The 25,866-nt window shown below is 37.6% G+C and overlaps 1 protein-coding gene across 2 annotated transcripts in view; it reads left to right on the top strand.

The window, feature by feature from the left end:
• LOC126184625 (homeobox protein aristaless-like) overlaps nucleotides 1–25,353 on the top strand; it is a 114,500-nt gene extending 89,147 nt beyond the window's left edge. For both annotated transcript variants that reach the window (XM_049927092.1, XM_049927093.1), the window contains exons 3-6: nucleotides 7,202–7,325; nucleotides 15,647–15,776; nucleotides 16,075–16,170; nucleotides 23,870–25,353. In XM_049927092.1, the coding sequence (XP_049783049.1) occupies nucleotides 7,202–7,325; nucleotides 15,647–15,776; nucleotides 16,075–16,170; nucleotides 23,870–24,093 (574 nt within the window). In that variant the 3' untranslated portion in view covers nucleotides 24,094–25,353. The remainder of the gene's footprint in view (nucleotides 1–7,201; nucleotides 7,326–15,646; nucleotides 15,777–16,074; nucleotides 16,171–23,869) is intronic.
• Nucleotides 25,354–25,866: the final 513 nt, after the last annotated feature.

A 25,866-nucleotide genomic window follows, 5' to 3' on the forward strand; every position in this document is an offset into this window, starting at 1 on the left:
ATCAAGGGGGAGGACACCTTATCCACATTCCTCCAGAACCTCAACACCTTCTCCCCAATTTGCTTCACCTGGTTCTCCTCAACCCAACAAGCCACCTTCCTCAATGTTGACCTCCACCTCAATGATGGCTACATCAGTACCTCCATCCATGTCAAACCTACCAACCACCAGAAATCCCCCCACTTTGACAGCAGTCTTCACCAGGGTTTCAACTACTGATAGTCATGCCCTGAAATAAGGAGTGTCCTACACACTATCCCTCTCCCTCCATCCCACAGAGATATTCCACTGCCCACCGAACTTACACAATACTCTTGTCTATCCCTACTCAACCCCCCCTGCTCCCAATCTTTTGTCTCATGGCTCACATCCCTATAACAAGACTTACCCCATACATTCTACCACCACCACCTACTCCAGTCTGTTCATGAGCTTCACCTATCCTGTGAAACCAGAGTCACGTGATCTACAAGCTAAGCTGCAAGCACTGTCCAGCATTCTACGTGGGCATGGCAACCAACAAGCTGTCTGTCCACATGAATGGCCACTGCAAAACTGTGGCCAACAAACAGCAGGACCAGCCAGTTGCTGAGAATGTAGTCTAACACAACGTTCTTCACGTCAATGTCAATTCACAGCTTGTGCCATTTGGATCCTTCCCTTCAACACCAGCTTTTCTGAATTTTACAGGTAGAACTCTCTCTACAATATATCCCACATTCACATAACCCTCCTGGCCTCAACCTTCATTAGTCACTGTTCTTCACCCACCTATCCTCTTTCCTGTTCCCTGTTCCCACTCCGGCCCCACACAGCCTTCTACTCCATGACATACCCACAGTCTTTGTCTTTTTACTTTGTTCCTCTTCTGTTCCCACCACCCACTCACACACACCCCTGTCCTCCACCTTACCTCCCAACTGCAGCTAGTGTAGTGTAATGACGTAAGTTTTGTATAAATGATTTTCTTTTGACATACGACCATGTGCAGACTTCGTCACCAACGTCAGGTACAAAACACTTCAAAATTATTTAAACTCTTTTTAAAGTTGTCTCTGAATGGTTCTTGAACGAAACTGTAATTAAAACATCATCCTTTGAGTCATATGTGCAGAATTACATCACTCAGTCCAATTGGTTTGCGCAAACTCTTTTCAATTTAGATGTTGTTTGTTTCTTCTCAGAAATTATATTAATGCAAGTTATCTGCTTTATATTGAGCTGTATATTGAGCAAGCAGTAAAGGAAACAAAAGAAAAATTCAGAGTAGGTATTAAAATCCATGGAGAAGGAATAAAAACTTTGAGGTTCGCCGATGACATTGTAATTCTGTCAGAGACAGCAAAGGACTTGGAAGAGCAGTTGAACAGAATGGATGGTGTCTTGAAGGGAGGATATAAGATGAACATCAACAAAAGCAACACGAGGATAATGGAATGTAGTCGAATTAAGTCGGGTGATGCTGAGGGTATTAAATTAGGAAATGAGACACTTAAAGTAGTAAAGGAGTTTTGCTATTTGGGGAGCAAAATAACTGATGATGGTCGAAGTAGAGAGGATATAAAATGTAGACTGGCAATGGCAAGGATAGCATTTCTGAAGAAGAGAAATTTGTTAACATCGAGTATAGATTTAAGTGTCAGGAAGTCATTTCTGAAAGTATTTGTATGGAGTGTAGCCATGTATGGAAGTGAAACATGGACAATAAATATTTTAGACAAGAAGAGAATAGAAGCTTTTGAAATGTGGTGCTACAGAAGAATGCTGAAGATTAGATGGGTAGATCACATAACTAATGAGGAAGTATTGAATAGGATTGGGGAGAAGAGAAGTTTGTGGCACAACTTGACCAGAAGAAGGGATCGGTTGGTAGGACATGTTCTGAGGCATCAAGGGATCACAAATTTAGTGTTGGAGGGCAGCGTGGAGGGTAAAAATCATAGGGGGAGACCAAGAGATGAATACACTAAGCAGATTCAGAAGGATGTAGGTTGCAGTAGGTACTGGAGATGAAGAAGCTTGCACAGAATAGAGTAGCATGGAGAGCTGCATCAAACCAGTCTCAGGACTGAAGACTACAACAACAACAATCTGCTTTAATAAATATTAAAGCCACATGGAATAAACTTTTAAGACTCAAACTCGTGATGAATGTTGTCAAAAATTAATAATCTTGTCAAATAAATCAGTAATCTTTCTTCCTTAATATAATTCTTCATAAATAAACTCTTCGAACACGTATTTAAACTTTTGTAGTATACACTGGTTTATTATCTTCATATATACTATATATAGATGTGAACTGAGATAGGACTGAACATTTACAACATGATTAAACTTTCTATGATGTCATTGTTGCAGAAACATTACAAATTCTTATTTTTTCAGTTTTTTAGACGCACGATGGAACAACTCAGTTTCAGGATCTTCTGTTGCTCTTTGGCTGTTGACCCGCGATGTATAGTGGCCAGCAATTTTCTCTCTGGTCCCGGTAGTGAAGATGCTATCTCCGTTCATTGCGCCGCCCTCTCCGTACATGAAACATAAAAATAAATACAAAACTTTAGATATTTCACAAACATTACAAATACTACAAAATACATAAACAAAACACTAAATTAAAGTTATATTCACCTGGAAACTGGGCTGACATTGGTGGATAGGTGACGCTTCAATTTCACATCCCACTACACTAGCTGCCTTACCATCTCCCAACCTCATCCCTGTGTGCCCCCACAGGCAGCAGTTTACCATCCCCCACCCGTACTCTGCTATCCTTCCTCCTCACTGACCCCAGCATCCACATTACTCCCACCACCCAGACTGCTTCTTCCATCACACACTGTAGCTCACAGTCTGACCTCAGCAACCGGAGACAGTTGTCACATGTATATGAGTTGCGTTTGCATGAGTGTATGCTGTCTAATTACTTGTTTGCAGTCTTTAGATTTACTGAGGTGTAGGAGACTTGATACTCCATATTTAATGGAATTCTAAGAAAGTACCATCATACATTCATTATTTGTGATTTTATCACGTAAAGCTTTTACCTTAATCAGTTTTTAAGGCAGGTTTAGAATAATGTTCTTGTTTATAGATTTTACTATTTCTGTGTTAGTGTGAATGTGTAAATGAATGTGAATGAGAATGGGAAAAAGAAAGTGTGATTTTAGATGAGTTTCTATTTTACAGTGCCTTAAATTTTATACATTTTAATCACAATTGTAATTGGGCAACTCATACAAATACATGGGTATAACGCTTTGGAGGGATATGAAATGGAATGATCACATAGGCTCAGACATAGATAAAGCAGGTGGCAGGCTTTGGTTTATTGCTAGAATATGGAGGAAATGCAATCAGACTACAAAGGAGATTGCTTACAAATCACTCATGCAATCCATTCTAGAAAATTGCTCAAGGGTGTGGGGCACATACTAAATAGGACCAACATGGGATATTGAATGCTCACAGAAAGGGGCAGCACAAATGGACACTGGTGTGTTTAGCTCATGGGAGAGAGTCACAGAGAAGTTGAAGAAACTGAAATGGCAGACTCATGAAGATAGATGAAAACTATCCTGAGAAAGCTTACTTATACTTTAAGAACCAGCTTTAAGTTGTGACTCCATATGTAAATGGAATGGGAAAAGCCCTAATAATTGGTACAGTGAAACATACCCTCTGCGATGCACTTCACAATGGTTTGTAGAGCATAGATGTAGATATCTGTCTGAGACTATTTTAGCAATTTCACTATTGAATTTGCCATTTAGTGCGCATGCTGCCCCCTCTTCCCCTCTAACCTATGCAAAATTCTGTAATGTTATGAGACCACCATCTCCATCCTATTGTTATTGCCATCACAAGTGAACACACTATAAAACTAGGCCCTTGCAGTCACTCACAACTACCTATTCCAAATCCACACAGAAATAAAACACTAACTTCAGAACCACATGAAAAATTTACCAGTCAGAATGTGTTTCCTATATGGTATTCTACAGAGGTTTGACTATTGGAAAAACACATGGGCTCATATGAAGTGTCCACCCTCAAAACATCCAATAAACAAATCCTGGACTGATTACCAGCTGCTCCCTGTTCTTCAGCTCATCCTTTCATTTTGCAACTCAATAACACTCAAGCTATGTAAGCCTTCAGACCCTTCTTTTGTTCCTTTTGCATCTTTCCCTGTCCTTCGCCCACCATACATCTACATCTACAGCTACAAAAATACTCCACAATTCACTTTATGGATAATGGTGGAGGGTAGCATGTACTGCTACTAGTCATTTCCTTTTCTGTTCCACCTGCAAATAGAGTGAGGGAATAACAACCATATACACACATCAAAAAAACGTTTTGCATCACCCCAGTTCCCAGACCTCCTGAAGATTGAAGTTAACTGTGGATATTGTATCACAGACACAGTCCCTTTGATTGTTCAGAGCTGTCACTAAACCTGCCCAAAGATGTGAGAAACCATGCATAAGCAGTGCCTATTAGACAGAGGGGATCTGACAGCTGATCAGTTCCAGTCATTCCACCAGGAAAGGCTCATGTTGTCTGTAGTTCAACTATGCCTAGATGGTCAATACCACAGTTTGATCACGTCCGCATTCTTACTTTGTGACAGGATGGGCGCTTAACAAGGGAAGTGTCCAGACATCTCAGAGTGAACCAAAGTGAAGTTCGGACATGGAGGAGATACAGAGAGACAGGAACTGTCAATGACATGCCTCACTCAGGCTGCCCAAGAGCTACTACTGCGTTGGATGACCACTACCTATGGATTATGGTTGTGAGGAACCCTGACAGCAATGCCACCATGTTGAATAATGCTTTTCGTACAAGCAGGAGGTTGTGTTATGACTCAAACTGTGTGCAATAGGCTGTTACATATGCGTGTTACATATGAGTGTTACATATGCCTTCAACCAGACAATCATCGGAGACATGTTTGGAGGCAACCCGGTCAGGCTGAAAGCCTTAGACACGCTGTCCAGCAAGTGCAGCATGGTCGAGGTTCCATGCTGTTTTGGGGTGGCATTGTGTGCGGCCAACATACGCCACTGATGGTCATGGAAGGCGCCATAATGGCTGTACAATATGTGAATGCCATCCTCCAACTGATAGTGCAACCATATCAGCAGCATATTGGCTAGGCATTCGTCTTCATGGATGACAATTCGCACCCCCATCGTGCACATCTTGTGAATGACTTCCTTCAGGATAATGACATCGCTCAACTAGACTGGCCAGGATGTTCTCCAGAGATGAACCCTATCGAACATGCCTGGGATAGATTGAAAAGGGTTGGTTGTGAACGGGGTGACCCACCAACCACTCTGAGGGCTCTACGCTGAATCACCATTGAGGAGTGGGACAATATGGACCAACAGTGCCTTGATGAAGTTGTGGATAGTATGCCACAACGAATACAGGCATGCATCAGTGCAAGAGGACATGCTACTGGGTATTACAGGTACCAGTGTGTACAGCAGCCGGACCACCACCTCTGAAGATCTCACTGTATGGTGGTACAACATGCAATGTGTGGTTTTCATGAGCAATAAAAAGGGCAGAAATGATGTTTATGTTGATCTCTATTCCAGTTTCCTGTACAGATTCTGGAACTCTCGGAACTGCACTGATGAAAAACTTTTTTTGATGAGTGTATATGCCTCCATACGAGCCCTGATTTCACATACCTTATCTTCATGGTCCTTACATGCAATATATGATGGTGGCAGTAGAATCGTTCAGCCGTCAGCTTCAAATGCTGGTACTCTAATTTTCGCAATACCATCCAATGAAAAGAATGTTGCTTTCCCAGCATGGATTCCCATTTGCATCCCTGGTGCATATGAGTAAGAAATTTAGCAGCCTACCTCTCAATTGCTTTGATGACTTCCGTTAATCTGACCTGACATGGATCCCAAACACTTGAGTGGTGTTCAAGAATAAGTCACTGTAGCATCCTATAAGCGGTCTCCTTTATGGGTGAACTACACTTTCCTAGAATTCTCCCGATAAACCTAAGTTGGCCATTTGCCTTCACTACTGCATTCCCCACATACTCTTTCCATGTCATACCACTTTGCAACTTTATCCACAGATGTTTAAGTGATTGTGACTGTGTCAAGCAGGATAATACTCCCATATAATCATTATACATTATTTTTATTACTTTTTTCACTAGTGAGTTTCATTTTCTTATTTTATACTAAATTTTGCTTCTCAAATTATACCTCAATTTTAGCAATTTTGAACTGAAACTAACACATTGTTTACTGACATTTTCTCTTTGCCTTCCAATGTCTCTGATGCCTTTTCCTTCACCTTTACCTCTCTTCTTACCTCAGACCCATCATAACTTTGGTCCTTGTGTTTCAAGTGACATATCCATTTCCCACCTCTGCCAACTTTTGGTTTGTTCGTCCACTGAAGCAGGAACCTGTAGTTCTGAGAGCTGTAAGTACTGTTTTGTTCATTTATGTTATGCTTGGTGTTGGACTCCTGAATGTTGTAGATTTAACTAAAACATATGTAACGTACATCACTACAGCTTCATTTATAAAAAGCAATATAAGAGACTGGCCAACACACCAAGAGATACTATGGCCCTATTCTTGCTTGTTTTGAAGTTCAGAACTGCATAATCAATTACATTAGTACAAAAATTACGAATATGAAAATGCAGGTAAAGTCATATACTTACTAGACACAATTAAAATGGTAATATAGTTAAAATACTAAGAGAGAGATTCTAAAGTTTGCATCTCTGGAACCATGGGTCAGTAAACACCTAGTTAGTTTTCATGTAAGACCCAGATTAAATGTAATTTAGAACAAGTGCAACCTCTTCTAATCAGGAAGTAAATCAAAATTTTAAAAATAAAACCAATTAAAAAGTCACCAACATGAAAAACAGCTAATATAAAATTCTTTGATGTCTAAGTCTTCTGCATCTGAACACAAGCACAGTTTCCATTTATTTCTGTCTTTAGTTATTCCATGAACATCCTCCACATACTAAAAATAAAGGCTTTTATTTTAAAATAAATATAGAAATACTGCAAGTAATGGTAAAAATATTCACTTAGACTGAAATTTTATCATCACTCACTATGCTCTTTATGAGTACAAAATTTCAATGGGGTATATACATATTGAAATTGTTTCAATTTTTTCACAGGACTACATTTAGCAATTTTCAGCTTGAAGAACTAGAACGAGCATTTCACAAAACCCACTATCCTGATGTCTTCTTCCGTGAAGAACTGGCCATGCGGATTGACTTGACAGAAGCTAGAGTTCAGGTATACATGTTAACTATTATGGTCACAAATTGATTTGGGAGAAACACACATACTGTATTAGCTCTTGAGCTGGTTTTCCCTTTCTTAGTCTGAATGCTGAGAGGTTTTCTTTAAAAAAATTTGAAGAGGATAGACAGCATATTACATTATTCTGGTATCATAGATAATGTTACTGTAACCAAAAAATTCCTCTAATGAAATGCAAGCTATCACTGGAGGTGTTCAAGAGGAACAGTCATTCTTTAAATTCCATAAGCACACATGAAATGTGCAACATAATTCAGGTTTCAGCTAATTATGAAGCAGACAATTATACATTCAATTCTATACTGTACAAAATTTGAATTACCTTTAAGAGTAATGCGTGAAGGCTAGTAACAAATAAAATACAGTTCACAATAATTGATGCTGTACACAACAATAATTTGAACTGAAAGTCACATATTGTTCATCTTAAATGTCTATGCTGAGTGATTTTTGTGATATGGATAATAGCAGTACATAGAGATAAAAGTTTTGGAACATCAGCTTATTTGGTCTATTTTCACTTATTAATTTCTGAGTCAGGCTTCAGTAAAGAAGAAAATATTCATTTTACACAGATGCGTAAATAATGATAATATGTGTGTCCATTCTAACTGTAGATAGTTCTTTTAGCTACAAGAGTGTACTGCAATAGCCTTGTATACATTTACTCCCTTATAAAGTTTGTTTTCAATTACTGATCACAGATAAAAAAAATAACAGTAAGACTCATTAACATAATCCTAGGAGCAAAATGCCTTACAATCTTCATTACATGTCATAAAAAGGAGTGAAGTGTGCAGCCAAAAAAAATCTATGAGCATTTATGTATTGATCTGAAAATTCCAGCAGACAACACAGCTAATGTAAGGATTTCAATTTTCCTGGCAAATTGAATGTTCAAAGAAATTTTGGGTTTGCAGCTGTGGCAACAGACAAACAGATTTTGACATCTGCTAGGAAATTGAATCCATGTAGCTCCAATCGAATTTGGCTGAAGTGACTCCATCCACCAAGTCCCATGATACACAACATCTACTCTCAATTTCATGGAGAAAAATTTGGATGGTGTGATGTGGTCTGTATTAGGTAAAGGACTGTATTTTGCACTTATGCCTGAGCATCGCCTTTGATAAGTTTTGTGAGTGGTGTTTGTAACTTTACCCTACCTACCCGTGCTAATATGACTTCAGCAGCTGCAACTGTCTTGAATCTGGCTGAAAAGTGATTGTTGTAAGTAGGCTATTTCAAATTATGTCATCTACATCAGGTTTAAACCACAAAAAACTTTAATTGTAGTTTTACATGTAATAACCTATCATTTATGGTGCGTTCAAGTCTCATCTATCATAATTTATGCACAGGTAAATGGTTAGTCACATAATACATTGTGTTGGTGCCCTGTAATATGATTGTTCAATTGCATAGATGCAATGATTCACAATAATTTACCTGTGGTGATTAAATCATTAACATAGTCACCACTTACACTATCCTTCCAAATAGATAATCATATCAAAATGAACATGACACAACAGAGTTCACAGTCCAATACTACTGTCAAAGTTTTCAGAGTGCACTATTGATGTTTTAACAGTATTCCTGAAACCAGCTGCCAGTTCACAGTCAGTCATTAAAAATGCTCACTGAATTACAGAATGATCTCCCGGCTGTGAAACTCAGCACAATGTAAGAGTTGTAATTTGTGCTAACTCATATGTAATACATTTTTGGACACAGATAATACTCATTTTACAACCTTCCACAGATGGATTAAAATGGCTTCCAACAGCCTCTCTTTTATAATATTACAATAATTAGAACTACATTTACCAATTGTTATTTGCTGGGGTTTTACAAGTTACAGTTAAAAATTTACATTCCTTATTAACTGAATAGTGGAGAGATGTTCTTCTGAATGTGAACTTCTAGATACAGCAGTAATTATTATCGAATTATGTAGTCTGTTTTGCCAAGATATGAGATTCTACTTCAGTAACAATGTTTTAGTTAAGAATGGTAATGCTAATAACCCCTAAACTAAATGAGTGCAAATGTTATGATGATATCTTCAACACTACCTGTAGAATTGCTTCAGTTATTTATCTATATTTCTGTTTTGATTTATCTGAAAGTTAGTAATGGGATATATGTTTACATAGAAACAATGATAAAAAAAATCAGCACAGTTTTTAGGTAAACTAGTCACACCAGCAGATTATAATTAACCAAATGAATGTGATGTGTAATACAGTTAAGTTGGCTAAGCCATGAGTTAATATTCAAGATTTTGGATACTGTGCACATGCTGTGTAAATAATACTATTGGAGATATTTGCAAAAAGAAAGGGGGTGAGAGAGAAACATAACAGGGGAAGGAATCTACCTGTTTTGATACATACTGAAGAAGCCGTATGACACCTTGATTTGGATGCTATAGTAGAAATGAGAAGGGTAACTTGCCATGTGCTTGTGAAAGCTCATCCTCAATGCAGAAAAGTTAATCTGTGAGGAAAGGGTGGCACTAAGAAATTACTGAGGGGATACTTACACAGTGGTACTGAAGGCTGACAAAGGTAATGTAACAGTACTGTTATCTCATAATTTATATTTTGATAAGATGAATGGTCTACTAAGCCATTTTACCTAAAGGAAGACTGATTATGATACTACAGGACTGATGAAATGCAAAACTTCTGCATTCCTGAATTATACCTTGTTATGTCAAGAGACCACCAAGAGCTTAAGAAAAATAATTGTGTACCTACCAGACTGCACTGACTTGTAAAATTCTTAAACAAGATCTACCTTTACTGCCAATAGTAAGCAACATTGGTGCTCCTACATACTATATAATAATTTCGAGCAGTTAGTCCATGAACCCACGTGAATTGTAAATGGTTGTGAAAACACACTTGACCTCTTAGCCACAAACAATTCAGAGCTAATAGAGAGCATCGTGACTGATACAGGAATTAGTGATCACAAGGTCGTTGTAGCTTGGCTCAATACTGTTTCTTCCAACTCCACCAGAAACAAACGCAAAATAATTTTATTTAAAAAAGTGGATAAAGTGTCACTAGAAGCCTTCCTAAGAGACAGTCTCCATTCCTTTCGAACTGACTATGCAAATGTAGACGAGATGTGGCTCAAATTCAAAGACATACTAGCAACAGCAATTGAGAGATTCATATGTCATAAATTGGTAAGGGATGGAACTGATCCCCCATGGTACACAAAACAGATCCGAACGCTGTTACAGAGGCAACGGAAAAAGCATGCGAAGTTCAGAAGAACGCGAAATCCCGAAGATTGGCTAAAATTTACAGACGTGCGAAATTTGACACAGACTTCAATGCGAGATGCCTTTAATAGATTTCACAATGAAACATTGTCTCAAAATTTGGTAGAAAATCCAAAGAAATTCTGATTGTATGTAAAGAACACAAGCGGCAAGACGCAGTCAATACCTTCGCTGCGCAGTCCCGATGGTACTGTAACCGACGACTGTGCCACTAAAGCGGAGTTATTGAATGCAGTTTTCTGAAATTCCTTCACCAGGGAAGACGAGTGGAATATTCCAGAATTTGAAACACGAACAGCTTCTAGCATGAGTTTCTTAGAAGTAGATAACTTAGGGGTTGAGAAGCAACTCAAATCGCTTGATACAGGCAAGTCTTCAGGTCCAGATTGTATACCAATTAGGTTCCTTTCAGATTATGCTGATACAATAGCTCCCTACTTAGCAATCATATACAACTGCTCGCTCACCGATAGATCTGTACCTACAGATTGGAAAATTGCGCAGGTCGCACCAGTGTTTAAGAAGGGTAGTAGAAGTAATCCATCGAACTACAGACCTATATCATTGACGTCGGTTTGCAGTAGGGTTTTGGAGCATATATTATATTCAAACATTATGAATCATCTCAAAGGGAATGATCTATTGAAACGTAATCAGCATGGTTTCAGAAAACATCGTTCTTGTGCAACGCAGCTAGCTCTTTATTCGCATGAAGTAATGGCCGCTATCGACAGGGGATCTCAGGTTGATTCCGTATTTCTGGATTTCCAGAAAGCTTTTGACACCATTCCTCACAAGCGACTTCTAATCAAGCTGCGGGCCTATGGGGTATCATCTCAGTTGTGTGACTGTATTCGTGATTTCCTCTCAGGATGGTTGCAGTCTGTAGTAATACACGGCAAATCATCGAGTAAAACTGAAGTGATATCAGGTGCTCCCCAGGGAAGCATCCTGGGACCTCTGCTGTTCCTGATCACCTGGGTGACAATCTGAGCAGTTCTCTTAGGTTGTTCGCAGATGATGCTGTAATTTACCGTCTAGTAAGGTCATCCGAAGACCAGTATCAGTTGCAAAGCGATTTAGAAAAGATTGCTATATGGTGTGGCAGATGGCAGTTGACACTAAATAACGAAAAGTGTGAGGTGATCCACATGAGTTCCAAAAGAAATCCATTGGAATTCGATTACTCGATAAATAGTACAATTCTCAAGGTTGTCAATTCAACTAAGTACCTGGGAGTTAAAATTACGAACAACTTCAGTTGGAAAGACCACATAGATAGGTTGCGTTTCATTGGCAAGACACTTAGAAGATGCAACAAGTCCACTAAAGAGACAGCTTACACTACACTCGTTCGTCCTCTGTTAGTATATTGCTGCGCAGTGTGGGATCCTTACCAGGTGGGATTGACGGAGGGCATCGAAAGGGTGCAAAAAAGGGCAGCTCGTGTTGTATTATCACGTAATAGGGGAGAGAGTGTGGCAGATATGACACGTGAGTTGGGATGAAAGTCATTAAAGCAAAGACATTTTTCGTTGCGGCGAGATCTATTTACGAAATTTCAGTCACCAACTTTCTCTTCCGAATGTGAAAATATTTTGTTGAGCCCAACCTACATAGGTAGGAATGATCATCAAAATAAAATAAGAGAAATCAGAGCTTGAACAGAAAGGATTAGGTGTTCGTTTTTCCCACGCACTGTTCGGGAGTGGAATGGTAGAGAGATAGTATGATTGTGGTTCGATGAACCCTCTGCCAAGCACCTAAATGTGAATTGCAGAGTAGTCATGTAGATGTAGATATACCCATACATCTTACTTCCTTGCTAACACCATTAATGGACAAATGCTTCCATCATATATGTAACGTGGCCAATTTTATCAGTACACTGTCAGCTCTCTGTCCAAGCAGTTTGTGTTATTTAGTGAGCTTTGATGTAGTATCACTTTTTATAATGGTCCTTCTTGCAGAGTCTTTGGTGAACATCACTGATTTGTTTCTGGATGCTCTTTCTTCAGTCTATGGTATGTTCAACTACAAATATTTTGAGCTGACCAGTGGAGTTACCATGAGTAGCTCTCTATCTCCCCTGATGGCCAACTTTTTTACGGAGGACTCTGAGGAGAGAGCAATGGGATAAGTGGTCCTTAAACAAACAGTAACTTTTAAGTATGCAGACGATACTTCCATCATGTGGCCTCATGTAGGTGATAATGGAGATTCTGTATCACCTGAACTGCATCCATAAGAAAATCCAATTTACTATGGAAGTAGAGGAAGATTGTTGTGTGCCTTTCATGGATATTTTGGTTAGACAGAAGAATGATGATGGTTCTCTGAGGGCATTCAGTTTATCTTACCCTCACTCATACAGATTTGTATTTACGATCACTGAGTTGTCATCGCCCATCACAATCTATGAGTGTGCTTAAAACACATGCACAGAGCTCACACAGTCTCAGATCCAGATAGTCTGCTTAAAGAGCTTGTCCACCTAAAGACAGTGTTCAGGGAAATGGATATTCCACCTAGCAGATTAACAGGGCATTATAAGTTAAAACCAAAAACCACTAATTGGATAAAGAAGAGGGCACAATGGCAAAATCTCAAGTTTTTCTTCCCTCTATTGGCAATATTTCAGTCAAGGTACGAAGAATATTCCACAAATTTTTGGTGAAAATAGGTTTCCACCCACTGTCTAGACCTTCTAAGATTAGTGAAGGACTATCTGTCATTTGAGAAGGCTGAAATTTACAAAATACCTTGCAAATGTAGTATGGCTTACACATGCCAGACAACACATACATGAAAGAACTCAGCACTGAACAAAATGCTGCATTCACCTTTTTCGGGTAAGAAATTTGGAAGTAAGAGTGTCAGCTAATGTTGAACAATGTATCTCCATGAGACATTCAATGAAGTATGAGAGTACTATAATTTTGAACACAGCAACTTCTTTTCATTAAACTACGTGTGGCAGTAGTTATGATGAACCATGACAGTGACTACCTACTGGATAATGTGTGGAACCTTACCATTTCCACAACTGGCTCTAATTGAAGATGAAAGAGTATGCCAATAACTGTGGTGGTTGACAACACTGAGGACCGCTGAGTTCCGCAGTTCCACCAGCGAGAGTACTGCCTGCTGGGTGGTGTTGTCAGTCCGTTACCACATTCTTAACACTTGAATAGGACACACACAGTGCAAAAATAAATTTCAGAATGGAGGAAGCTTTCAAATGTCTTCAATGGCTCATCTGAAGATAACTGGCAGGTGCCTAGTTGAAACATCGTGGAGTGTAGTAATGACAACCAGGTGCAAGCCCAAAATTTCTTTGAATGATAAAACTAATTTTTGAAACAAAATAAAATCACACTTTGATGACACGGTAATTTCCCCAACACCTAGCAATGTGTGGTAGATTTATTTTGCATTATGAGTTATGACTGATAACTTTACTTCTGCTGTTAACACCACAACACAGAGGATGGCTGTAACCTGGGGAAGGGTCCCACTCTTCCGATGTTTTGGAGAGGCACAGCAGTGTTACTCCTAGCAATTTGGTGTGGGGAGCCATGGGGTATGACTTCATGTCATGGCCAGTAGAGACTGACGGAACTCTGATGATACAACAGTATGTCATGGTCCTGCATCCTCACATGCTACTTCTCATGTGACAGTATTGTGGTGCCATTTTTCAACAGGACAATGCTCATCCACACACGGCATATGTCTTTGTGAACTTTCTGCGTGATGTCAAGGTACTCCTATGGTCATCAAGATCCCCAGATCTGTCCCAATAGAACAAAGACCATATACAAAAGTTGTAGGTTAGTTTACCTCAGGAGAGGATACAGCAAGTTTATGATACCTTTCCCAACCAGATTAGTCATGCACCCACACCAGAGGTGCAGTGTCATACTGATTAATGAGCTCATACTGCCGAACGTTTTCTACATTTGACTCTACCCTGTAATCACTAAAGTAACATCACATAACCACTCAACCCATGAAGTTTCATTTAGTTTCCTCCTTCCCATCTGGGTGCTTCACTTTTTTGTCAAGTATTTTATATGTGAATTATATTTTGACTAAAGTTCAGTCTTGATCACACCATTTATGTTTTAAAGATATAGGTAACCGGTTTTGGTTCTTTTTACAAAACCATCATCAGACCTGTGGATAAATTTTAGGAAATACTAGAAACCAATCTTTAAATAGAATGAAAGTGTCTAATGATGTCAAAATTTAACAAGATAAAATAAAATTAATTATACCCATGGCACCCTTAGGATGGTAGGCGGCGCTCTCCTCGCTGCTACGCAGTCAACTGATGGTTATGAGTGCTGAGCACGACCTTAAATATGCAGAGGCTCCGCCTACTTCCTGTCACACTACTTCACAACTGCCAATCAGCGTTCATAATATGACGCCATCGTCAAAGTATAAAAGTAGGAAATACACTAATAACATAAAATTGATTCATTTAAATGTCTGATTAACAAATAGTTAGTATGTGTACAGCTTATTTATATTTTAGATAAAAACAGTAAACTACGATGTGTAATAGTTGTGCCCTCTATGGGCAACCTTAATACTATTACAGTGTCAGTTACATCAAAGATGTGAAAGTCCTTGGAGTTATGGTATATATCGATTATACCGAGTCGCCTACATCACAATTGCATCTTTGTTAGATGCTGCAGAATCGTCTTACTTTAACTGTAGTTTTCATAGCAATGTTCTTTATAGCAGTAGGGTAGCAGCCAAGAGTATGTTCCACATTATGTATGTCTGAATAACTGATGAGACTGCTGATTAAATTAATAATTAAGTGATCACTGTTTTCCAAAAATGTTTACCAAAATAATATGTGAATTTTCACAATGTAATCAGAATTATCTTCTGTAAGAAATAATAGCACAATCTTTGGTATAAATACATTCCATAAATGAACTCCATCAGTTTTCTTTAGAAAACCATATTGCAGGTATGGTTTCAAAATCGCCGTGCCAAATGGAGGAAACAGGAAAAGTTAGCAGCAAAGCAGCATCAGCAACTAAATCAGTCACAGCTTGTCCATGGTTCATCTCTTGTTCAAGGAATTATTTCCATTCCAGGTGAGAGTGCATTCTCAGTCTATGAAAATGTAACAGCTTACTTGTATCTACACTTAGTAAGCATTCCTCCATTTTCAGTTTTTTATTGATTCACAGTAACAATCATAGACATGCTAAACACAGAAAATGTTCATTTATAATAAACTAAACAAGTAAATCCTATGCATAATTGAGCAATTAATTCAGCACAGTTTTGACATTTCATTGATTATATTTCCCATGTAGTTTTGTGTACCAGAATTCTGTGACTTTGTTCTAAAACTTTTAGCTATTGTAAATTTTTGTGTTATTGTTTCAGTTACATCAAGCCCCAGCCTCAGTGTTGAATCTCCTCTGCTTTCTCCTTCTCAGTCTCTTTCAGGAATGTCAAGCAATAATGTTCCATTTTCAATTGGTATGTATAAGCTTTAAACATATTTAGGTGTTAACCATTATTCCATACTTTATGTAATATGTTTTAAGATTTAAAATTTCTTTTGTTCTCTGAGCTTTGAAATTTAGGTGTTTTCATCTTGTATTATACAGCCATATGAAGTGTGTGTGATTACTACCATTACACTGTAGGAATAATGACAAAATTTGCAAAATAGCATAAGAGATTTACCCTCATGTAAACACAATATTTCAAAATATTGAAAATTTGTATGTCCGTAGCCAGCTTTTAAGAAATCTCATTTTTTAAAAAAAATCTCTTTTGAGCCTATTTCCTTATACCTTATATTATAGTGATATATTGCAGTTACTTGAGCAGATCTAATGCATTTTTAAGAGAATGTTTACTTTTAGTCCTCGTGTTTTCTGTCACAGCTGGAAAGACTTCCTAGAATTTGGTGGCCAATGATTTTAATTTACATCAAATGTCTTGTTGGCTTATCAACAAATGGACTAACAATTTTTTGTTTAATAAAACTACATTGTTTGCTTATTTTGTGTTTATTTAACTTTTTTAAGCTGTTTCAACAACAGAATGAAAGTTTCTGCTGTACTGTTTGTACAACAGAATCATATCTTACTCATAGGCAGCCCTTAAAATTATATGGTCTTGTCTTCATGGAACATGATGCTCCAGTTCCACATTTCAGCATTCTTTCCCCCATCTGTGTATGAATATAATTTACTCTCATTCATATACCTAAAAAGATTGAAAGTGGAGTAGCTAAATATGTAATAAGAAATGGAGTGAGTCTCTCACCTACAGCATTTATTTCATTCTGCTATACTTTCTATAAATGAACTTCAATCAATTTGACTGCATTGTAGCTTGTAGTTCTCTTATACAAAACTGTTTATTTTTTACATAATCATAGTTGATCAGAATTTTATCTTGTCACTACATCAGCATCATAATCACACAAACTGGTTGTGGTCAAATTTATCTCTAATTCAGTAACAAGAAGTGAGGTACAGATAGCAGTTTCATGTATTTTATTATCTATTTTGGACAGGATAACCCAGATTATCGGAAATGTGGGACAGGTTATCATAACATTTTAATCATCACCTCAAAAATCAAGTTAGATAATTAATTTTTTGTTTGTTTGTTTGTTACTCATTCAAATCCTCTCTCCAGAGTGCTATAGCATGCTACAAGAGAATCCCAAATAAAAAGGTGCAGCCCATTGATAATTGATGTGGAAATCTGTTTTCTGCATCTAAGTCAAACAAAACTGCTGGCAGAAGTGCACAGAAACAACCCACTATCATATGACACAGTGGTTAGGTGGAGCAGATACTTCCAGTGTAGTCAAACAGGTTTGAATGATGATTAATGAAGAAGCAGATTTTATTTTATTTTATTTTATTTTAATTTATTTTTTTAACTGGGGACCACAAGAGAACTGTAAGTCATAGTGCTTGAAAACCTATTTATCACAATTGAGGCACTAACAAAAAAATGAAAATCAATTTTCAACATCTAGCATGACATTTTGAACAGGACATAGGTCACAGGGTGCTGGATTCACGGGCAGTTCACGCCTATCCAACAAGCTCACCAAACTGAGAGGCCTGCAAAAAGGTTGAGCTGTGTGAAGTCACACAAGATGACTACTTTATCACCTAATCACCATGGATCAGTGCAGTTGTACCACTACACCACTGAGACAAAGGAGAAAAGCAAGTAAGGGAAACATGTGGATCCACCACCACCAAAAGCCGAAGGCACAACAATTGTCAGGGAAGGTGATGCTGAGTGTTTTATGGGACTGACACAGTGTGAGAATAACAGATTATGCTTACATGGGGAAAACTGTCACAGGAGCATACTACCAAAATCTCCTGATGAGTTTACGAGAGGCTGTTGAGACGAAGTGTTGTGGTAAGCTGTCTGAGGGGGTGTTTCTGCTCCACGACACCCCAGCTCATTCTGCACATGAAAAAATCACATGTGCTGCTTCTTAAGGCTATAAAATTTTGCCTCGTTCTCCATATTCTTCTGACATGACACCAAGTAAATTCTCCCTCTTGAGAAAAATGAGGTTTAGATTAATCCTGTTAGTTCATAGAAGGACCATTGCAAAATGATAGATACTGAAAAGACAATTTCTCTTTTAATGTGTGTGCAGCGTATAGAAAATAGCTTTTGAGGGAATTTGTTTTGTTTTTCACATGGCAGGGATGGTAAGTAAACTAAAAATGCAGTGAGTTGGCTCTTGCTGTGGACTATTTCTTTCAAGAATCACTGATTGTTCATAAGTGACTTTTCAAGATGTTTTGATGAAAGTCTTATGACAGATGTATGCTTCCTTTTTTTCATTGTATAAAAAAATTAATGAATTCTCAGTGAATTTCCAGAAAATGTATATTTGTAAACATGGAGGCATACATAACTTTGAAAAAGGAAATAAAGTAGTCCAGAGTTCAACATCTCATTAATTTATGGTTATAAGAGATGGGGCACTTGCTCAGCTAGACAAGGACATTTCTCCCTTAAATCATCACATAAATGTCAAAATGATAGATATTAAAATAAGTGACAATGGGTTAGAAAAGCAAATGAATATTCTCAACAGAGGGAAAGCCACTGGACTTGATGGGATACCAATACAGTTCTACATAGAGCATGCAGAAGAAATGGTTCCTCTTCTAGCAGCAGTGTACTATTGGTCGCTGGAAGAGCAGAGGTAGAAAAAAAGTGCAGGTCATTTTCATTTTCAAAAAGGGCCATAAACAGATACACAAAACTATAGGCCTATATCTCTTACGTTGCTCTGTCATACAATTATCAATCGTGTTCTACGCTCATGTTTTTTTACATTTCTGAAGACTGAAAATCTCCTCTGTAGGACTCAACACGGGTTTCAAAAACAAAGACTGTGTGAAACCCAGTTTGCTCTGTTCATCCACGAGACCCAGAAAGCAGTCGATGCAGTGTTCCTCAACCTCTGGGAGGCATTCAAGACAGTTCCACACTGCTGCCTAATGAGAAAAATATGAATGTATGGGATACCAGACCAGCTCTGTGACTCAAATGACTTTCTACCAAATTAAAAAGCAGCATATCATTCTGAACAGAGAAGACCCTTCAGAAGTAAAAGTAACTTCAAGCAGTGGATGATGTCAGAGGTTCCATGGTGCTTTTGGTCATGATGCCTGATGATGATGATGTGAACAGAGAAGTCTCAACTCTAGGAAATTGTAGAAAATTGCAGGGAGATCTGCACATGACTGACGCTTGGTACAGGGACTGGCAATTGACACTCAATGTGAACGAATGTAAAGTATTACACACAGAAAGGCAGACGGATCTATTACTGTATGATTACATGATTGCAGAACCATCACTGGCAGCAAGTAACACCCACAAAAATTTCTAGGAGTACATGTACAGAGCAATTTAAAGTGGCACAACAACATAAAACTAAGTGCTGATGTCAGACAGGTTCGTTGAATGAATGCACAGCAACTGTAGCCCACCCACAAAGGAAGTAGCTTACAAAACTCTAATTCGACCAATACTTGAATATTGCTCATAAGTCTGGATCTGTACCAGATAGAGGAAATAGAGAAGATACAAATAAGAGCAGCATGTTTCATTACAGGTTCATTTAGTAAACAAGAAGGTCAGCCAACTCCTGTGGCAGACACTGCAAGAGTGGTGTTCACAACTGTGGCGAACTTCACTGTTAAAGTTAAGAGAGCAACCATTCCTTAGGATAGTCCACTAATACATTACTTCCTCCTACATATATCTTGCAAAAAGACAAAGAAGGTAAAATTTGAGAGATTCAAGTTGACATGGAAATTTTCCACCAATTGGTCTTCTGGCAAACCATTTGTAACTGGAACAGGAAAATGGGGTGGTGACAGTGGTATACAAGCACCCTTCATCACACACCATAAAGTTGCTCGCAGAATAGATGCAGATGTAGAAAGTAAGGTCCACAGTTCATTGTGGGGAATATTATTCTACGAGAAGATGTGTGAATATTACTGAACCATCAGTTTGATAAATCGTGGTTACAAAATGCTGACACACATTATTTACAGAAGACTGGAAAGACTAGATGCTGACCTGAGGGAGAAATGTGGGATCACGTGGGCAGTACTGGAAGAGGGACTGAAGAATGGCAAACACACTGTTATAACATTGTTGGGTTTAGAGAAAATTTTTGACGATGTTGACTGGAATACACTGTTTAAAATTCTAAAAGTATCAGAGATAAAACACAAGGAGCAGGAGGTTATCCAGAACTTGTATAGAAACCACACTGCAAATAAGAGAGTCAAAGAACATTGAAGGATAGCAGTAGTTGAGAAGGGAGTGAGACAGGATTGTAGCCTGTCTTCAATGTTATTAAATCTGCACACTGAGCAAGCAGTAAAGGGTAATGAAGAGAAATTTGGAAAGGGAATTTAAGTACAGGGAGAATAAATAAAAACTTTGAGGTTTGCTAATAATGTTTTAATTCTGTTGGAGATGGCAAAGGACTTGGAAGAGCAGTTGAACAGAATGGATAATGTCTTGCAAAGAGATCATAAATTATGAGGTGGGTGAGAAAAGTAATGAGACTGACAACACTGTGAGCAATCTGACAGTGCTGTGTTCTACTTGTGCAGACTGGTGTGCTCATCCCTTCCAGATGCTCAGTCCAAGTTTCAGCTTCGTACAGCCATCGTGTGATTTTTGAGAGCACCATGAATGAATTTGTGCTGTTTTTATGTTACGAAAATGGAACAGGAGAACTTAGAGCAATATTATGCCATCAAGTTTTGTGTTAAACTTAGGGAATATATGAGTGTGAACTTTGAAAATTTGAAACAGGCCTATGGGGAACATTCTTCATCAAGAGCACAAATTTTTCACTGGCACAAATCACCTTTGGAAGGCCGAGGACACAGAAGATGAACCTCGCACAAGGATACCTTCAACTTCAAAACCAATGAAAACATCAAAGTAGTCATCAAAGTGTGTGTGTGTGTGTGTGTGTGTGTGTGTGTGTGTGTGTGTGTGTGTGTGTGTGTTTTGTATGGCTAGAAAAAGAAAGTGCATACTGAATGCTAGCCAAGCTCCAAACCTTTTGTTTGTGTGCCTATCGATGACATAGCACTTCTGCCTTTCAGTGAGTCATCTCCTTTATTCCTAAATAATTCAGAAACTGTATTGCATCAGCATTTGGTAGATGATATAACCCAGTCATAGATTCACTAAGTTAAGATCATTACTGTGGAGAACAACACCTGTCACTTGGACTGCTCTTTTGTTGGTGTGGTGTTCAAGAAAGGATTTTTTCAAATATTGTATCTTTGCTAACATAAATTGCCACACCACCACCATTATGGTACTGCCTGAAACTGCTAGTAAGTAACCTTCTAATCTTCAATGTATTGTTTCTCTGGGTTTTAGTCCACATTCAGTCATTAAGCGCACTTGTTGTGTGTGTTCCACTTTGAAAATATGCAGTAAGTTGAGTGTGTTTCCTAGATTATTGAACAAATAAGTGCATGTCTTTAAAGGTTTTACCCCTCCTTGCTGATTTACCACACAGCATGAATAACATTTATTCAGGTTAAATTTTTTAAAACAGTAACTGGATCTTAATACTATGTTGCAATTACTGGTCACTTATTTCACAGCTGGCTTTCCTTCAAGTAAACAGAACTCAGACACATCTGAACTACATCCCTGAACATTAGTATGATGGACCTACATCCCAAAAAAGCTTCATGGTTGTAGTCTAGGTCAATTGGATACTCCTCCTTACAAGCTTTGTCACACAGTTCACTGATCTGGGATACTAGCTTGGCCTTTCATTTTCTGTTTATGTGCAGTACATAACTTGTGTGTTCATCATTGTTCACTTTACTTAAGTCTAGTAAATGTGCATAGTTAAACTTATCACAAAGTTTTGTTTGCTCAGAATTGGTAGTACTGAACTTTATTTGCACACAACCATTATAGTAAATCATGTCACACTGCCATTGTGACAATGATGTTCATATTAAATAGTTTCAGTAATAAGTTTTGAAAACATCACAGGGCTACCTTATATTTGCTTTTATAAATGTCACTGCTGTTGCCTAGATCATCTTTTTTTAGTTGACTTGCCCCTGTTGTAATATTCTCTACCACTGCATTTAACATGGCACCAGGCTTAACCTTCGCGAAACAGAATGCTTTGAATGTATGAATGTACATACACATGGGGGGGGGGGGGGGGGTGCAGGGGGAGCAGTTCTAATAATTTGTGTGTTCCATGTAAAAATTTCAGATATAAAGTTCATTTAAGTCAAATGTCTCCTCCTTTCTGTTGCAGTTTTCATGAACATTGACATTCATGATTTCTGGAAATTGTATACAGATTTGCTTTTAAATATGTATTAGTAAAATGGCAGTTCATTTGTTTTACATCACAGAGAAACTTAACAGTATAGTCACATAAGGCTTCAAATGCCATTCCTGCCACCCCTCTCACTCTGCCCCTCCAATTATGCCAATACAAGTTTGGTACCTTAATCTGCATTTATTCACTCAGTTAACTTGACTGAAAATGTAAAATCAGTATTCAGTTTGTAATGTGACTAAAATTCAATTATGATTTCAGTGCTTCTCTTTATAATAAAATTTCAGCTAATGATATATCATTCTCCTTAACTGGACCAGACATAACATTCACTGGCCCACAGTTCTTTAGTAAAAATTGTGCTGATGTTGATGGATAAAACTTGACTCTCAACTTAGGCACTTTAAGTTTTGCTAATATGATACAGCATTCAAAGAACTGTTCAGTGCAATATTCAATTATTTCTTGGAATATGACCATGCCTTTTGTTCTGGGCAGATGTCAATATGTTTAAGACACTAAACACATATTTGGGAGTATAAGATTTCAGATCCCTAATTTGGGTTGTCTGTGGTAAACCATCTTAATGCCAGAATGGTTCAATGTAAACATATTAAAACTGATTTTTCACTTTTTAGTATCAAACACAGACTGTTCAATGTAACTGTAAAGATAGCAAAATAAGCTCTGTGCTGAATAATACATTAATACATAGGTAATACATTAATACATTATGTGCACAAGTAAAGCGAGAACTGGCCCTTTATATACCATGTGCAACAACCAATATGAGAACTATCAGTTAATAGTTGGAAATGGTGTGATATTAAAAATAAAGTTGCTAAAAACAGTGGAGGGCGTAAAGGTACCACTCAGCATATAGCCGAGGCATTGACATACACAGCTACATTTTCCCAGTGGATTACATTGTCCTGACACTGCAGTATGAGGATAATGTAGATGGCTAGGACAATATAGCCATCCATGTGTTCCATGTGTATTTTTTTAGTTAGCTCCTTAGGTCAACACAGTCTTCAAGCTCAGTAATGCTTTCAATTTTAAGACTAGGATGTGACTGGTATGTTGGTAATATCACGGTTTCATAAAATTGCAATTGAAATAACAAGCAAATCAGTGTAAAGTAAATAGATTAGAAGAATGGTTGAATAGAAGTCTCTTTTAGAAAAAAATCCTAATACAATTTATGTAGCATACTTATGAACTCCATTACTCTTTAATAAATAGTATCATTTTGAATGTTAATTTAGTATGAAATACAGTAGTTCTAAATGTCATGATAATGCATTGCAGGTGGTAGCCCACTTGGCCCATTTAGCCCTGGAGTTGGACCCAGTCTACCAACTTCTTCTCCAAGTGCTGGTGGCATCTTCTTTGGTGTGGAGTGGGGAGGCTTTTCCCCATACCACCTTTCACAACACAAGACTACAGAGTCCACTGAACCTGATGCTGACTTACTGCGGCTTAAACCCTCAAATAAAGAACAGTCACCTTCAACATTATTGACACCTGAATAAAAAGATCTGTGTGTTATGCACTTACTGAAAGAGTATAGCACATAGATGAATTTGTGATGAGTGAGATTTAATGCATTCACATCCACAGTAAAAAAGTATGGTGCCCATGTTAAACTGCATTCATGCAAGAAATAAACAGATGTTGTGAAAGTATTTCTTAAACTGAAAAGAACTCCTTCACACATGTTCAGCGAAGAAATTAGTAAATATTACCAGTAGCACTTTCAGAAATGGGAAAAGTTAGCTTAATCAAATATAATACATACATGGAATCTAGACATACTCTCCTTGTGATTTATAGCAACACATATTATTACTGAAAAATTTTCATCATACAACACAGTAAAAGAATGGGTTCACTACATATATGGTCTATTGTTTACAAATTATCCAGAGATGCCTGAGAAGTCAGCATGGTTTGTGGAGAAGACCCAATATCATGTCATGTGTGTCTAAAATGTGTCAGTACTCTTAGCCAAAATTTTCATATGAGGCAATAACTAGATAACACATGTGAGTTCTATGTTGAACATAATAAGATAATGGTTTCTTTAAAGATTGTGTTCATTTCACTTAACTGTGGGATATTTGCACATTATGATACTGATTTCCTTTTTGTTTTATGTTCCATTAATAATTAACTTGTGTTAACTCCCACAACATTATGTAACAGAGTCACTAAAATGTTTGCACTACTATAAAAATGAAAATATGCAGTAAAACATTTATAAAGCAATCCATGTTTTTAAATTTCAGCAAGCAAAACTGCAGTGATGATGACAATTTCTTATGGTTATAATTTAGATATTCTTTGGGGTTTTCTGATCTGTCTACCACAAACTTACAGAAAGCCAATAAAACCAGAGTTGATGCATGCCATTATGAAAAAAACTGTTAAACAGCCATTCAGTACTTGCATTACAAGTAAAAATATGTGATGCATGGTAATATACATTGTATGAGGAGATTTTTATACAGCAGTGGGAACATAAACAGAAATACAATACAATTTTCCAAAATTTGTTATAGGAACCTATGTATTCATAATGTAGATATTGTATAAATTGAAGTGTTCTCCAGTGTTGTCTAAGTATTTGGTAATTCTTCTAGAGATGTTATATTTTTTCTTTCATTCATTGCCCTTTTTACAGGTTCATTGATTATCTTGTGCACCATTGAAAAATAGTAGTTCTTATAAACAGATATTCCTTGTGTATTTCTGGCAGTGAGATACAGCTGTAAGTGAAAGAATAATAAAATGAAAAAGTAAAGAAAATATTTCATTTATGTCATACCTGCTTTCCTTGCATTGCTACTTCTCTGTCGGTGAAATGAGTTCTTAGAATAGTTGTACTGTTTCACAACATACATTCATTAAAACAAGAGTTAAAACATTTACACAAAGGGATACCTGATTATTCCATAAATTAATTTCTGGGTAATATAAAAAATGCAGATGAATTGCTCAATTACATCTTGTGGCATATTTTTAAACTAAAGGTTAAATTTTTTGGACCTGAAATTTAATTGTTTGCATTAAGAATTTCAGCTATTATTTTTAGCATTTACCTACAAGCCATGAAATCGGGAGATAACTAGTTCGTGCCAGAGCCAACTGAAACTGGAACATTGTCACATACTAAGAGAAAAGATACCATTAAAATCAGCTGCAAGAAACAACAAGAACTTAATTCTGGACTGCAGTGAGTGGGCTATTGATTCTGACCTTTCATATCACAATTGTTGAGTTTGAAATGAACAGATATGCAAGTC

This window comes from Schistocerca cancellata, chromosome 4 (assembly GCF_023864275.1).
Source record: "Schistocerca cancellata isolate TAMUIC-IGC-003103 chromosome 4, iqSchCanc2.1, whole genome shotgun sequence".
Lineage (NCBI taxonomy): Eukaryota > Metazoa > Arthropoda > Insecta > Orthoptera > Acrididae > Schistocerca > Schistocerca cancellata.